Consider the following 15,308-nt stretch of genomic DNA (forward strand, 5'->3'; position numbering starts at 1 on the left):
AAACATAAGTATAAGAAAATATAAATCTAGATTACTTTGCCAAAATAATAAACTTTTACTACATCTGTGTTTATATAATTTAAAATTTTCTACTTACCTGAGGGTCCACTAACCACCCATGGTACAAAGGAATATCAAGAAGATCAAATACTATGCATTCTGGTGTATATTCAAACACTCGAACACCAGTGAATTTTACATTTACATCCAAGCCTGTCTGTAGTTTGTGCAAGATTGCCATAGCATCACTCATATTCTGAAAACAGAAAGAGGAAGGGTAAAGATGAGAAAAATCAAGCAACAACAACAAAAAAGATACTTAAATGCAGGCACATTTACTTCTAATTTTCCATTTTATCCAATTTATTCATCCCTTCAACCAATTTTTATCACTAAGTACCTACTATGTGTCAGGCACTTTCTGAGTTCTAAAGATATAATAGCAAATAAAACAAAGTTTCTGATCTCATGTAACTAACATTCTACTATGAGAGACAAATATATAAACATAATATAATGTCAAGTATTAGTGAGAAAAACTGAACAGGACAAAGATGTACAGAGTGACAAGAGTGAGGGACCTATTTTGGATCAAGAAGCCTAAAAACAAAAGTTTTTAGTCAAAGAGGAAGGCCCCTCTCACTTCTGGGAATATATCCAAAAGAACTGAAAGCAGCATCTTGAAGAGATATTTGTATACCCATGTTCACTGCAGCATTATTCACAATAGCCTAGAGGTAGAAGCAGCCCAAATGTCCACTGACAGATAAATAGATGGAGAAAATGTAGTATATATAATATATATATATATACACAATGGAATATTACTCTGCCTTAAAAAAAGAAAGAAATCCTATTACATGCTACAACATGGATGAAATTTGAGGACATTATGCTGAGTGAAATAAGGTGTCACATAAGGACAAATACTATGTGATACCACTTATATGAGATATCTATAGAGTCAAAATCATGGAAACAGAAAGTAGAATTGTGGTTGCCACGAGTTGGAGGGAGGGAGTACTAGTGAGTTGTTCAATGAGTATAGTTTCAGTTTTACAAGATGAAAATGCTGTAGAGATCTGTTACACAACAATGTGAATATTAGTTAACACTACTGAACTATACATTTAAAAATGATTGAGAGAAAATTTCATATTTTGTTTTTTAACCACAACTGAAAAAAAGAAAAGAAATGAGCTATCAAGCCATGAAAAGACATGGAGGAAATTTAAATGTATAACACTAAGTGAAAGAAGCCAATCTGAAATGGCTACATATCGTATGATTCCAATTGACATTGTGGGAAGGAAAAACAATGAGGACAGTAAAGGATTAGTAGTTGCCAGGGGTTAGGAGGAGGGAGGGATATATAGGCAGAACACAGAGGAATTTTAGGGGCAGCAAAACTATTCTGTGTGGTACTATAATGGTGGATACGTGTCATTACACATTTGTCAAAACCCATAGAATGTATAACACCAAGGGTGAACCCTAATGTAAACTATGGGCTTTGGGTGATAATTATGTATCAGTGTAGGTTCATAGATTATAACATATGTTATCACTCTGGCACAGGATGTTAATAGTGGGGGAGATTGTGGTGATGGGGGGAACCATGGGTATATGAGAACTCTCTGTACTTTCTACTCAATTTTGCTATGAATGTAAACTGCTTAAAAAAAAAAAAAAAAAAAGAGCCTCTTTAAAAATAACGACCAAAGCAAAATAGTGAGTCTTGGGAAGCTTGGAAAAAAAGCTTGGAAAAAAAACTCTGCTGCAGAAAGTGGTGGGAAATGAAACCTGAGAGAAAGACAGGCTTGATCAAAAAGACTTGCTGCCCAAATTAAGGAGTCATTTGGTCACATAAGACTGTAATGAAGACGATTTTAAAGCATATTTTTTCCTAACCATTTTAATACATTAAATATGGGTACATTATATAGAGGATATATTTGATAAAACAAAGAAAATCAATATATAAAATTTAATAAAATTTTACTTAATGCCTACTGTTAATCAGACACTGTGCTACATACTGTAGCTATAAAATAGAAGTAGACTACAGCCTACTGAAGGGCTTATAGTAGATAGGGTGAACATGAAATAAATCCTGTTATATTGAAACTAAGAACTCTCTCTGAAATCTGAAAAAGACAAATTCAGGTCATAAGCACAAAGTTTTGTTTGACCAAATATCTTATAAAATTCCATTCTAAGAGACAGTCTAGACTGAAAATAGAAATTATTCAAATGTTTTAAATTTATGGAAAAAGAATTTACAGGATAACATAGTTACATAATCTTTGGCTTTCATCAGTTTCAGCTCTTCCTAATAACTATGTTCCCCTAAAACAATATATTTTCTCAATCTTCCCAAAAGTTGAATCTTTGAAAACAATCAGCTCACACTTTTTCCCTTCAGTGTTAAAAAAAATTTTTTAAGGCCATAACAATGATCAACCTGAGAAGATAGTAACAACAGGGAGCAACTGTAGGATTATAATTCCACTACTACCAATTTTTTCTTCTATATTTGTTAAATTCTTGGTTGCCCAATTTTCCTTCGGGGAAGTATAATTTCTAATAGTTCCTGGGCTCATGCTTACACCTTTATATAACTTCTACATTTTTTTATAGATTACATGGTATTACAATCACTAAATCGACACCATTTGATAATATCCATAAAGATTAATAAAACTGATAAAAAATAAAATTTATAAGCAAAGGGTTAAAGAGGGTATTTTGCCATCTTGTTCCAAAATCCAAATTATGATAATTAATATTATAAAATATAAATCCTAGGGATGGTTGCTTATATCACAAGAAGGGATTACTATTGGTCCCTTTAAGGTAGTAGTTAAATTGTTTCTTAGAATTTTTCCTAAAGGTATTTCTAACATGGTGAAATATTTTAAATTTAAATATAAAATATATTTTTAAAACATATCTTCAATCATTAAAAAAAACCTGTCATAAACACAAACACATACACACAGTATTTTCTTGTGTTGTCAGGGTATCTATCATTGAGCAAAGCTGGAAAAAATATGCTGTTTACAACTTCTGGTAAAGAGGTTTTAACTAGGAGGATTGTAGCTCTACATTGGTCTTTCTAAAATTTAGGACATTTCTGCTCCCATAAAATCATACAAAAAAGAACACTACCACATCACACTTGTGAAATATTAGACCTAGCCCTGTCATCAGCTGGGTACATACTATTCTCAAAACTAATGGTAATGTAATCGTAATACCTTATAAATAATTTTAGAGCTTATTTTAAATGACAGTACTTTTTGTCTGACATGTTTATAAGAAATGCAAGTAGTTGTTAGATATTGTTTGTTTCAACTTTGAAACAAAACTTTAATTCCAATCATTTTCCAAGAGTCTAGATCACCTTAATGGAAGTGGATCTTGAGACTGCAAGATGGACTTGAAACAAACGAAATGCTTATATCATTTGCAAACACTCATCAATCAAGATTTTCTCAAAACTGTGCAACAGAAGTAAAATGAACTTCGAGGTTAATATGAAACTGCAAATATCATCCATAATTCCTAATTTCAAGTTTTTGTATTAATCAAAATAGTCTCACTAATTTCAATAAGCAATGATATAAATTTGATAAATAAACGATATAAATTGAACCTTATCACTTTATACTTAAAAAATATCATTTACTGGTTTCATGTATTGGAGGTTAGAGTAAGATTTCCTTTGAAAAGAGGTTTCTATTGTGGAAAATGTTTGGAAATCACTGCTTTAAGATACAAATTCCAATAGATTTAAATGATTTAATGTACCAGTTTGGCTTTAGCTATAGATTTCCTACCTTACACAGTGCAATGAAACATGTTGGCTTCTCAATTCTATTAGGACTAGACTATCTGAACATTCAAATTCAAGAAATTTTGCATTACTTGAATACTGAAGAAAATGAAGCTCTGCTTGCTTTCTTCCAGCTCCACTAATTTTGAACCTAGTGACCCCTCCTATATTACAGAACAGAATCTCTAAAGAACATGCCAAGACATGTGGACACATTGAAAGTATGAAACAGCAGATTTTTTCCTAATGCCATACTTCAGACATCATTTGCTCAACTTTCTCCTAAATATAACTTAGTTATAAAATATAAATAAAATGAGAAAAGATGCATCAATGACAAATTCACTTCAATTTTTGAAGGAAAATACCAGGTTATCATTCTACATAGGTCTGTAGAATGATATCTATGTTTCATTCTATATAGCATAGATGCTCATATAAAACAGGGATAAAAATGTTTTTTACATTTTTAAAGAACTGTAAAAAAAGAAAACAAAGAATATGCCTGCAAAGCCACTGATAGGGACCAATGAATACATCCGTAAGTTAAAAATTATATATTTTAATGTAAAAAAAAATTGTGTCTATTACCTGCTCATAGTTTAAACGTTGAATTTCTGAAATTTCTTTTGGCTTTGCATCAAGCATGTAATCTCCTGTAAAAAGAAATTGTAAAGTTGCCTTTTTAAAATATTACTTTTTCAGATCACAAAGGTAACAGAGTTTAATTATAAATTGTAGCAAAAGGTGACATACAAAACAGACCCTCCCAATCCTATTCAGAGAAAATCGATGTTAACTGTTTGCTAAAGTCTCACATATTTTTTCAATGTACATATTGTAACGCTTTTGAACTTTCTTTTACTTTCACTTTACAATATATTTGAGCATCTTTCCATGTCACTACAACAAAAACTCTAAAAGGTTGTACCAAGTTTTACTGCTAGCAACAATATATTACCCTATTACCTTTCCAAAAATGGGTGTTACCAGTCTTCTAAATGTGTGCCATTCTGAGAAGCAAACAAATTTTTTTGCATTTAAAAAATTATCTTTTTATGCATGTATTTTTATTTGCTATCATCTTTTTAATATATGTATGACTTTTAGTATATGTGGCAACTTTCAAATATATGTGGCACCATTTTAATATATGTAGTACCTTTTAATCTATGTTTTGCCTTTTTAATTACGTATTAACTATACATACTTCTTTCCTTTGAATTGCCTGTTTAGCCAAGTATCATTTTTCTTATTGAACTGCAAAAGCTCTTTTTCAATTAAAGGAATTACAACACTTCCTGTTACATGTGTGGTAAATATTTTTTTCCCATATTGGCTTCTGACTTTACAATGATGTTTTACCTATTTTTGCCATACAGGAATATTTAATTTTAATATAGTCAAATTCTTCTATTATAGCTTATGGGTTGAATGTCATGTTTAGAAAGATCACCTCTTAAGAGTATACAAATATTTACATATGCTTTCTTAATATAATTTTATGTTTTATGTTTGTTCTTTTTAATGTTTACATATTTAATTTATGTGGAATTTATTTTGATATAAACAGTGATATACTGAACCAACTTCTCACTCAGGCTCCCAAATCACTAACTAATTGATGAAATTGTTTTTAATATAAGCTTTTTTTTTTTGAGGAGGAGGACTAGCCCTGAGCTAACTACTGCCAATCTTCCTCTTTTTGCTGAGGAAGACTGGCCCTGAGCTAACATCCACACCCATCTTCCTCTATTTTATACGTGGGACGCCTACCACAGCATGGCTTTTGCCAAGCCGTGCTATGTCTGCACCCGGGACCCGAACCAGCGAACCCCAGGTCGCCAAGAAGCGGAACGTGCACACTTAACCGCTGCACCACCGGGCCGGCCCCTTTAATATAATCTTTATTTTCTAATTCAAAATAAACTTCTAGGGGCCAGCCCTGTAGCTGAGTGGTTAAGTTTGCACGCTCTTATGAACATGAATATGTTATTATTTGTGCTTTTAATAAAAACTTCAAGATAGCAAAATCTAACCAGTAATGATTTTATTCTACATAGGTAAAAGAACTCTAAAAGCACTAAATTAATTGATTCGCAAAAATATACAAGCAACACATGATCATCTCAATAGATGCAGAGAAAGCATTCGACAAGATCCAACATCCATTTATGATAAAAACCCTCAATAAAATGCCCAGAGAAGGAAAGTATCTCAACATAATAAAGGCCGTATATGACAAGCCCACAGCCCACATCATACTCAACGGACAAAAACTGAAAGCCATCCCTCTGAGAACAGGAACAAGACAAGGGTGCCCACTTTCACCACTCCTATTCAACATAGTACTGGAGGTGTTGGCCAGAGCAATTAGGCAAGAGAAAGGAATAAAAGGAATCCAAATAGGGAGGGAAGAAGTGAAACTCTCGCTGTTTGCAGATGACATGATCTTATATATAGAAAACCCCAAAGAATCCATAGGACAACTATTAGAAACAATCAACAGCTACAGCAAAGTTGTAGGATATAAAATCAACATACATAAATCAGTAGCATTTCTATACGCTAACAATGAACTAACAGAAAAAGAACTCAAGAACTCAATCCCATTCATAATCACAACGAAAAGAATAAAATACCTTGGGATAAATTTAACCAAGGAAGTGAAAGATCTCTACAATGAAAACTACAAGACTTTCTTGAAAGAAATTGATGACGACATAAAGAGATGGAAAGACACTCCATGCACATGGACTGGAAGAATAAACATAGTTAAAATGTCCATACTACCTAAAGCAATCTGCAGATTCAACGCTATCCCAATCAGAATCCCAATGACATTCTTTACAGAAATTGAACAAAGAATGCTAAAATTCATATGGGGCAACAAAAGACCCCGAATTGCTAAAGCAATCCTGAGTAAGAAGAACAAAGCCGGAGGCATCACAATCCCTGACTTCAAAACATACTGCAGAGCTACAGTAATCAAAGCAGCATGGTACTGGTACAGAAACATGTGCACAGATCAATGGAACAGAATTGAAAGCCCAGAAATAAAACCACACATCTATGGACAGCTAATCTTCGACAAAGGAGCTGAGGGCCTACAATGGAGAAAAGAAAGTCTCTTCAACAAATGGTGCTGGGAAAACCGGACAGCCACATGTAAAAGAATGAAAATTGACCACTCTTTTTCACCATTCACAAAAATAAACTCTAAATGGATCAAAGACCTAAAGATTAGGCCTGAAACAATAAGTCTTCTAGAAGAGAATATAGGCAGTACACTCTTTGACATCAGTTCCAAAAGAATCTTTTCAGACACCATAACTCCTCAGACGAGGGAAACAACAGAAAGAATAAACAAATGGGACTTCATAAACTAAAGAGCTTCTTCAAGGCAAGGGAAAACAGGATTGAAACAAAAAAACAGCCCACTAATTGGGAATAAAATATTTACAAGTTACTTATCCGACAAAGGGTTAATCTCCATAATATATAAAGAACTCACACAGCTCAACAACAAAAAATCAAACAACCCAATCAAAAAATGGGCAGGGGACATGAACAGACATTTCTCCAAAGAAGATATAAGGATGGCCAATAGACACATGAAAAGATGCTCATCATCACTAATCATCAGGGAAATGCAAATCAAAACTACACTAAGATATCACCTTACACCTGTTAGAATGGCAAAAATATCCAAAACCAAGAGTGACAAATGTTGGAGAGGTTGTGGAGAAAAAGGAACCCTCATACGCTGTTGGTTGGAATGCAAACTGGTGCAGCCACTGTGGAAAATAGTATGGAGATTTCTCAAAAAGTTAAAAATAGAAATACCTTATAACCCAGCCAGCCCACTACTGGGTATCTATCCTAAGAACCTGAAATCAGCAATTCCAAGAGTCCCATGCACCCCTATGTTCATCGCAGCATTATTTACAATAGCCAAGACATGGAACCAACCTAAGTGCCCAGCAACTGATGATTGGATAAAGAAGATATGGTATATACACACAATGGAATACTACTCAGCCATAAAAAAGGACAAAATCGTCCCATTCACATCAATGTGGATGGACCTTGAGGGTATTATGTTAAGTGAAATAAGCCAGACAGAGAAAGACGAACTCTGTATGACTCCACTCACAGGTGGAAGTTAACATAGAGACAAGGAGATCTGATCGGTGGTTACCAGGGGAAAGGCGGGGTGGGGGGAGGGCACAAAGGGTGAAGTGGTGTACCCACAATAAGAATAACAATGATGTACAACTGAAATTTCACAAGGTTGTAAACTATCATAATCTTAATAAAAAAATCTATAAGCAAGTCTATTTAATAAATATTTTTAAGTCCTTACTATACATGGCACGTTGTATATTTTTGTGTTGAGATTTTGATGCAGCATTTAACAGAAAACTATGCTTTATTTTAAAGTAAATTCTATACCGTATTTACTCAAATAAATAAGTGCTATCCTTGTATCATATATTTAATTTAAGGTCTGTATTTATTGTGATAGAGGACTGTATATGTTCTCCTGGCGAACGTTTTAGGGGGTCAGGATGCAGAAGAAGATATAATTCAATATTAAATGACCCTGGATATGCTATCACAGATTTAAGCTTAGGTACTAGGGGTAGAATAATTATTGGGAAAGACTCAGATGAGCAACATTTCTTTTCCTGAGGCCAGGAAGGTTCTCTAGACAAGAGAAGAATAGCCTGGCTAAGGTAGGTAGCCTCTTAGATGGACCTCAGTGATCCCCATCTCCTGGTATTCACACCTTGGTATAATCCCCTTCCTGTGAGTGTGGATTGGATTTATTTTTATTTATTTATTTTTTGTTTTAAATTTTATTATTTTTTTAAGATTTTATTTTTTCCTTTTTTTCCCCAAAGCCCCCCGGTACATAGTTGTATATTCTTCGTTGTGGGTCCTTCTAGTTGTGGCACGTGGGACGCCTCCTCAGCGTGGCTTGATGAGCATTGCCATGTCTGCGCCCAGGATTCGAACCAAAGAAACACTGGGCTGCCTGCAGCGGAGCGCGCGAACTTAACCACTCGGCCACGGGGCCAGCCCTCGTGGATTGGATTTATTGATTCACTTCTAGTGAATAAAATACGACAGAAGTAATGAGATGTTACTTGCGAAATTAGAATAGAAAATATTGCGGCTTTCGTCATGGTGCTCCCTCATTTGTTCACTCTGAGGAAAGCCAGCTGCTATGATGTTCTGAGCTGCTTTATTGGGAGTCTTGTATGGCAAGGAACTGAAGGGAGCCTCTGGCCACAGCCAACGAGGAACTGGGGACCTCAGTCCAAACCTGTGAGGAACTGAATCCTGCCAACAATCATATGAGTCAGCTTGGAAGCAGACCCTCCTGAGTTGGGCCTAGAGATGAGACTGTAGCCCCGCTGCCAACCTGACTACAACCTCGTGAGAGACCTTGAGCCAGAGCCACTCAGCTCCACTGCGCCCAGATTCCTGACCTACAGACACTGTGAAATAATAAATGTTCATTGTTTTAAGCCTCTAAATTGTGGGGTGATATGATATGAAGCAATAGATATCTATATTTTTAGGAAAGTTTGTAAAAACAGAATCAGATATTTTTAAAAGGCTGAGTTTGAGTTTCTAAAGAAACATCTTTCGGTTTTAGATAACTAAATAAATCATCTCTTAAGAGTGCTGTTTTGTCTACCTTATCTAACCTTTTATCTGAAATTGGTCAACAATACTGTTTGGGTCAAAAATCATCCATTGAGAGTCTATTATGTATTTAGCAATGGGTTAAAACAAATATTAAGAAAAGTATATTTCTCTTAAAAACTAATAATTCGGTTGGGCAAACAACATATAGGAAACAGAGAATAAGATATTGATAAAGTATAATATAGTGTAAAACATTATAAATGCCTTAAGTACCAAATGATTTTGAAAAGAGATATTGATAAAGCCTGCTGCACTCAGAAATATCCTTTGGAGAGGATAGCATCTAAACTGGATTCAGAAAAATGGGCAGAACTTGTCAAGGCAGTGAGGGAAAAAGTATTCTTTCAGGGAGAAAAAGTGATGGAAAAAGCACATTTAAGAAACATCAGGCCATATGGACAGCTTATAAGAAAGCTTATATATAAGATTTATGTTGCAAAGTGGTGGGAAATATGGCTGGATGAGTAAAATTGATCAGATCATAGAAAATCACAAATAATATGTAGATAAGTTTGGCTGTATGTAAAAGATTGTAAGGGATCTTTATGTTTTTAAGTAGGCAAGTGAAGGATGAAATTGATGCTTTGGGAAGATACTGTTATGTAGTCTAATTTGGTGGGGGGGTGAAACAATAGAGTTTGCAATAAATCATGTTGTGAAGTATCAGTATACAGAGAGAGGAAAGAATTTCAAAGAAAGAATCCATAAGACTTTGCTGCTAGTGGGATATTCTAGACAAACAGAAATCAAGAAGCAAAAACCTGAGAGCTGCATTAGGCCAAAAAGTGGAAGAGAGGGTTCGGCTGTAGTTAGCTTATCCTAGGTGAGCATCAGGAAAAGAGGAGACATGGTTATCTCTGGGCAAAATTAAAATGCTTCAACACTGACCTCCCTATATAGTATTTATATTCAAAAGATAAATTATCTTTGCAAAAATCTGACAATACTGCCATTCCAACAACTATTTTCCTTACTATAATACTATGCTAGTCTCATCATCAAATGAACTATTTTGGATGGTTAAAGCCATACTATACATTCCAGGTTGTGTTGTGTTTTTTACATTTCTTCCTACCCATTTTCTGCCTTCTTCCTACACTTCTTTCCCACCTTATTTTATTAGACCTCCTAGCACTTCCTAGGTATCCTAGGTTGTCATGTTCCTTTTTCTATGCCAAAGCCCTCCAAAAAGCCATGTCCATGTTTGGCCCTCCTCGAATACTCTAGTAACAGAAATTTTCAAATTAAAATTCACTCCTCCTCTAACCTTTGCCAATCAAAATTCCCCTTCCCTGTGCTTCCTCAGCTAGGTGCTAGGAAGGCAATTAATGGTTTCTCTAACAATCTTTCCACTAGTGTTTGCTTATTAACTCAAAAGCATCTCTGGTTCCTCCAGAGAACTGGAGTAATCTCAAGAGGAGAACGTCCAAATAGCTTAGAAAATTAAACAATTTTTTCTGGCAAGATTGGCTTGAATAAAGATTGCTTTTGGTGAGGCGGAGTCTTCAGAATCTCTTTTCTCACATCACTCTTGCTCTCTCCCCCCAATCTCCCATTAGGATTACAGTACTTTCATGCTGCCCCTAGTAGCTAAGTTCTCTCAACCAGGAGTTCCAAACCTAAAATTAATTTTAATAATAAATTTTATTTAGCCCAGTATGTTAAAAGTATTATCATTTCAACATATAACCAATATAAAAAATTACTGATATTTTATATTGGGTTTTTTTTGCACTAAGTCTTTGAAATCCAGTATATATTTTACAGTTACAGAATATCTTGATTCACACTGGCAACATTTCAAGTACTCAATAACCACATATGGCTAGTGGCTACTATACTGGACAGTGCAGGTTTAGGTGATTATGGTCATGATCTGAGAATAAAGAAAGTAGGGCAGACAGTGGTTGGATATGGAAGAAACGGATAGGAAATTGGGCTCAGAAATACATGTTCTCATCACTTAAATATATTAGGCATCCAAATATCTGTTGATATTTGACCATATCTGAACTACTATCACTATTTCCTAATTGAACTCAACCAGACCATCTTAAAAACTACATTTAACATGTTATTTACTCTACTTAAGAAATTATAATAGATTAGGTGGCCCACTATAGTAAATTCAAACTCCTCTGCCAGGCTCCCAAGACTTTTCAGTTTAGCAACAACCTACCTAATCCAATCTCCGTTCCTGTAACCATACAAAATGCAGACTTACCAACTATAGTTAAAATGTACTCATTCATCATTCCTCCAAATATGCCTTACATATTTTCACCTCTGTCTTGATCTTAAAGCAGTTCCCACCTAGCCCTGTAACATTCTTTCTACTTCTTTACAAGGGTTTAGACTCTAACTATACTTCAAAATCCAGTACAAGTCACATGTTCTCCAACAAGCTTTTTCCTAGTCCTCACCCACTTCTCATACCCATTTGCAGCCAAACTTCTTCAAGGTTATCCACACTTGAGATCTCCACCTACCCCCTAGATGCTCTTCAACTCACCACTCCATTTCCATCCCATCACTGTACTGACACTGTTTCTGTGAAGGTTACGACAACCTCCATGTTGCCAAATCCCGTGGACAGCATTCTTCAGTATTCAATGCCCCTTCCTCCTTGTGACAGTCTCCTTCTCTTGGCTTTACTGCAGCACCCTCTCTTGCCTTTTCTCCTATCCTACTGGCTACTCCTTCCCTTACTTCTCTGTCCTCTTCCCCTTGCATTTCCCCCAAGAGGGAGAAAACTGATTCTTGGTGGGAAGGGGTGAAAATATCTTAGATATTATAATGGTTAGTGGCCTCAAAAGACCACAGTACATGAAGAAACATACACTATATCTGTGGCGCTAAAATTTCCTGGAGTGAGTAATTAAGACAAAAATGTACACAAAGGCTCCTTAGGGAGCAATAATGAAGAAAAGATTGAGAAAGACTTCTCTACCCAATCTCTGCATGCTGGGAAACTTCAGGAGATAATCCTGGACCCTCTTCTCTTCTCTCTTTATACTTTCTCTCTTAATGATCTCATCAACTTCCACAGATTTAAACATAATTTTCATACTGATGATTCATAAATTCTTATCTTGAATTTCAGTGTCCTTTGGAACTCACGGTCTCTCATCAGCAAAATCTTCCAGGTACTTTCTTCTCCTAATGGTCCCTTCACCTTCTTGCCTAAGTGAAATTGGCTCTACCTTGATGACACCGCAGCCCTCTCAAGTGACAGCTCTCTTCTCTCTCATACTTCTTTACCAGTGAGGTTGGAGGTGGAATAGATATCCACTTGCTTCTTATTGTCGTCACTCTCCTCCTCCTCCTTAAAATTCCTCAGTTTTAAAACTCATGCTATCACATAATACTACCCATTATCCACTCACCTTGCTGCAGTCCTTTACCAACTTCCACGTCAATCCCCCTCATTCCTAGCTCACTCTCTCTCTCCAACACAAATCCTGCTGTAATTTTTGGAAATTTTAATACTCATACAGATGATCTATCCAATACCCTGGCCTTTCTGTTCCTTGACCTCTTTTCCAACAAAAATCTTATATTCTACCTTATCTCAGAAACTCATTCCCTATGGTCCTATGGCTTTGTCATTACCAAGCTCCAGAAATTCTTCAGCTCAATTAGGACCTGCAATCCACTAATCCCATTACATTTTCCTTCAACTTTTTATAGTCTCATTTCCTTTTTATGCAACTTAAATTCTATGGTCCATCATTATAATCACTGTCTATACACACCTTCAATTCTCTAGACTCTTTCTTCCACATACTCACTTGGCAAAAACCCAGCTCTAGTCAAATCCTCTTCCCCCATATTCAGCCTATACTCATGTGGCTGAATGTGACTGGAGAAATCATACCACCATACTGGTTGCTCTCACTAACCTCAGAGGTAATGCTCAGGAATCACACTGCATCTCCCCAATCACTTTCCCACTCCTCTAGATAATCATTTTATACCTTCCCGATTATCTTCAACAACTCCTCCTTCATTCTCACTCTCAGCTGATGACCTGGTTTCCTACTTCACTGAGAAAATAAAAGCACTCAGAAGACCTTCTATGAGCTACCACAACCACATCTACTCATCTACCTGCATCTATTTTTAATACATTCTATCTTCTCTCTTATTGCTATGGATGAACTATCTGTACTTTCTAAGACAGTTCTTATAGTTGTCTAAAGTACTCTTTCCAATTCCTTTCCTCTAATTTTCTCTTTTTAAGAATAGCTTTAGTGAGACACAATTCACATACCATACAATTAATCCATTTAAAGTGTAAAATTCAATGTATTTAAAGCGTATTAATGGGATTGTGAAATCATCATCACAATCTAATTTTGAAACATTTTTGTCCCCCCCAAAAGAAATTCTGTACCAATTAGCAGTCAATCCCTATTTCTTCCCCTGTCTCCCATTTCTAAGTAACCACTAATCTACTTTTTGTCCCTATAAATTTGCTATTCAGGACATTTCATATAAATGGAATCATACAATATGTGGTCTTTTCTGACTTGTCTTCTTTGACTTAGCATAATGTCTTTAAGTTTTATCCATATTATACCATGTATCAGTACATTCCTTTTTATGGCTGAATAATATTTCATGGTATGGATATACCACATTTTGTTTACCTACCCATCAGTTGATGTACATTTGGGTTGTTTCCATTTTTTGGCTATTATGAATAATGCTGCTATGAACATTCCTGTACAACTTTTTGTGTCGACAGGTGTTTTTACTTCCCTTGGGTGAAATTGCAGGGTCATATGGTAATTCAATGTTTAACTTATTAAGGAACTTCCCAAAGTGGCTGTATTATGTTACATTCCTATTGGCTATGTATGAGGGTTTCCAATTTTGTCTTGTACCCACCCTAATCAGGTTTTCATTCCATGCACTTGCTGAGATTACCAATGACCTCCTTATGGCTCAATCAACAGTCAATTTTTAGTCTTCATCCTGATTGACCTATTATCAGCATTTGATCCAGCTAATCTCTCTCTTCATTGAAACTCTTCTTCATTTGATTCTAGGAAATCAGTCTCCTGGTTTTCTTCTACCTGGCTGAACACATCTGTTCTTCCTTCTTCCCCAATTTCTAATCCATGGCATGTCCCAAACTCAGTCCATTGATCTCTTGCCTTCTCTATCTACATTCATTCTCTTCATGACCTCACTAAGTCTAACTAACATTTATATGTTGCCTGCTCCAAATTTACAGCTAGATCTGCACTGTCCTATACATTAGCCAGTTGCTACATGAATTTAAATTAATTAAAATTAAATTTAATATTCAGTTCCTCAGTCGTATTAGTTACATTTTAAGATCTCACGAGCCACATGCGGCTAGTGGTTACCAAATTGGATAGCATGGATTCAGAACATTTCCATCATCACAGAAAGACCTATTGTACAGTTCTGATCTAGACCTCTTCTCTAAACTCTAGATTTACATATCCAACTGCCTTCCTGATATCTCCACTTGGATGTCAAGAAATATCTCAAAACCAAAATCCTGATATTCCTCCATAAAACATGTTCCTTCCATTTTTTTTCCTGTTTCAGTTGATGTTACCTCTATCCTTCCAGTTGTTCAAGTCAAAAACCATGGGATGGGTCGGATATCAGCGTCATGGCCGAGTGAGCTTGCCCAGGACTCTCTCCCCTCCAACATACAACAAAAAGGAGCAACTATATTCCAACAACAACAGAAAATAATAATATCCTA

The 15,308-nt window shown here is 35.5% G+C and overlaps 1 protein-coding gene across 2 annotated transcripts in view; it reads right to left on the minus strand.

Annotated features, from left to right (window-relative positions):
- MINDY2 (MINDY lysine 48 deubiquitinase 2) overlaps window positions 1–15,308 on the minus strand; it is a 69,776-nt gene that overhangs the window by 33,901 nt on the left and 20,567 nt on the right. For both annotated transcript variants that reach the window (XM_023616637.2, XM_023616617.2), the window contains exons 3-4: window positions 4,430–4,494; window positions 98–256 (exon numbers count right to left, since the gene is read on the minus strand). In XM_023616637.2, the coding sequence (XP_023472405.2) occupies window positions 98–256; window positions 4,430–4,494 (224 nt within the window). The remainder of the gene's footprint in view (window positions 1–97; window positions 257–4,429; window positions 4,495–15,308) is intronic.

The sequence above is a fragment of the Equus caballus genome, chromosome 1 (assembly GCF_041296265.1).
Source record: "Equus caballus isolate H_3958 breed thoroughbred chromosome 1, TB-T2T, whole genome shotgun sequence".
NCBI classification, from domain to species: Eukaryota; Metazoa; Chordata; class Mammalia; order Perissodactyla; family Equidae; genus Equus; species Equus caballus.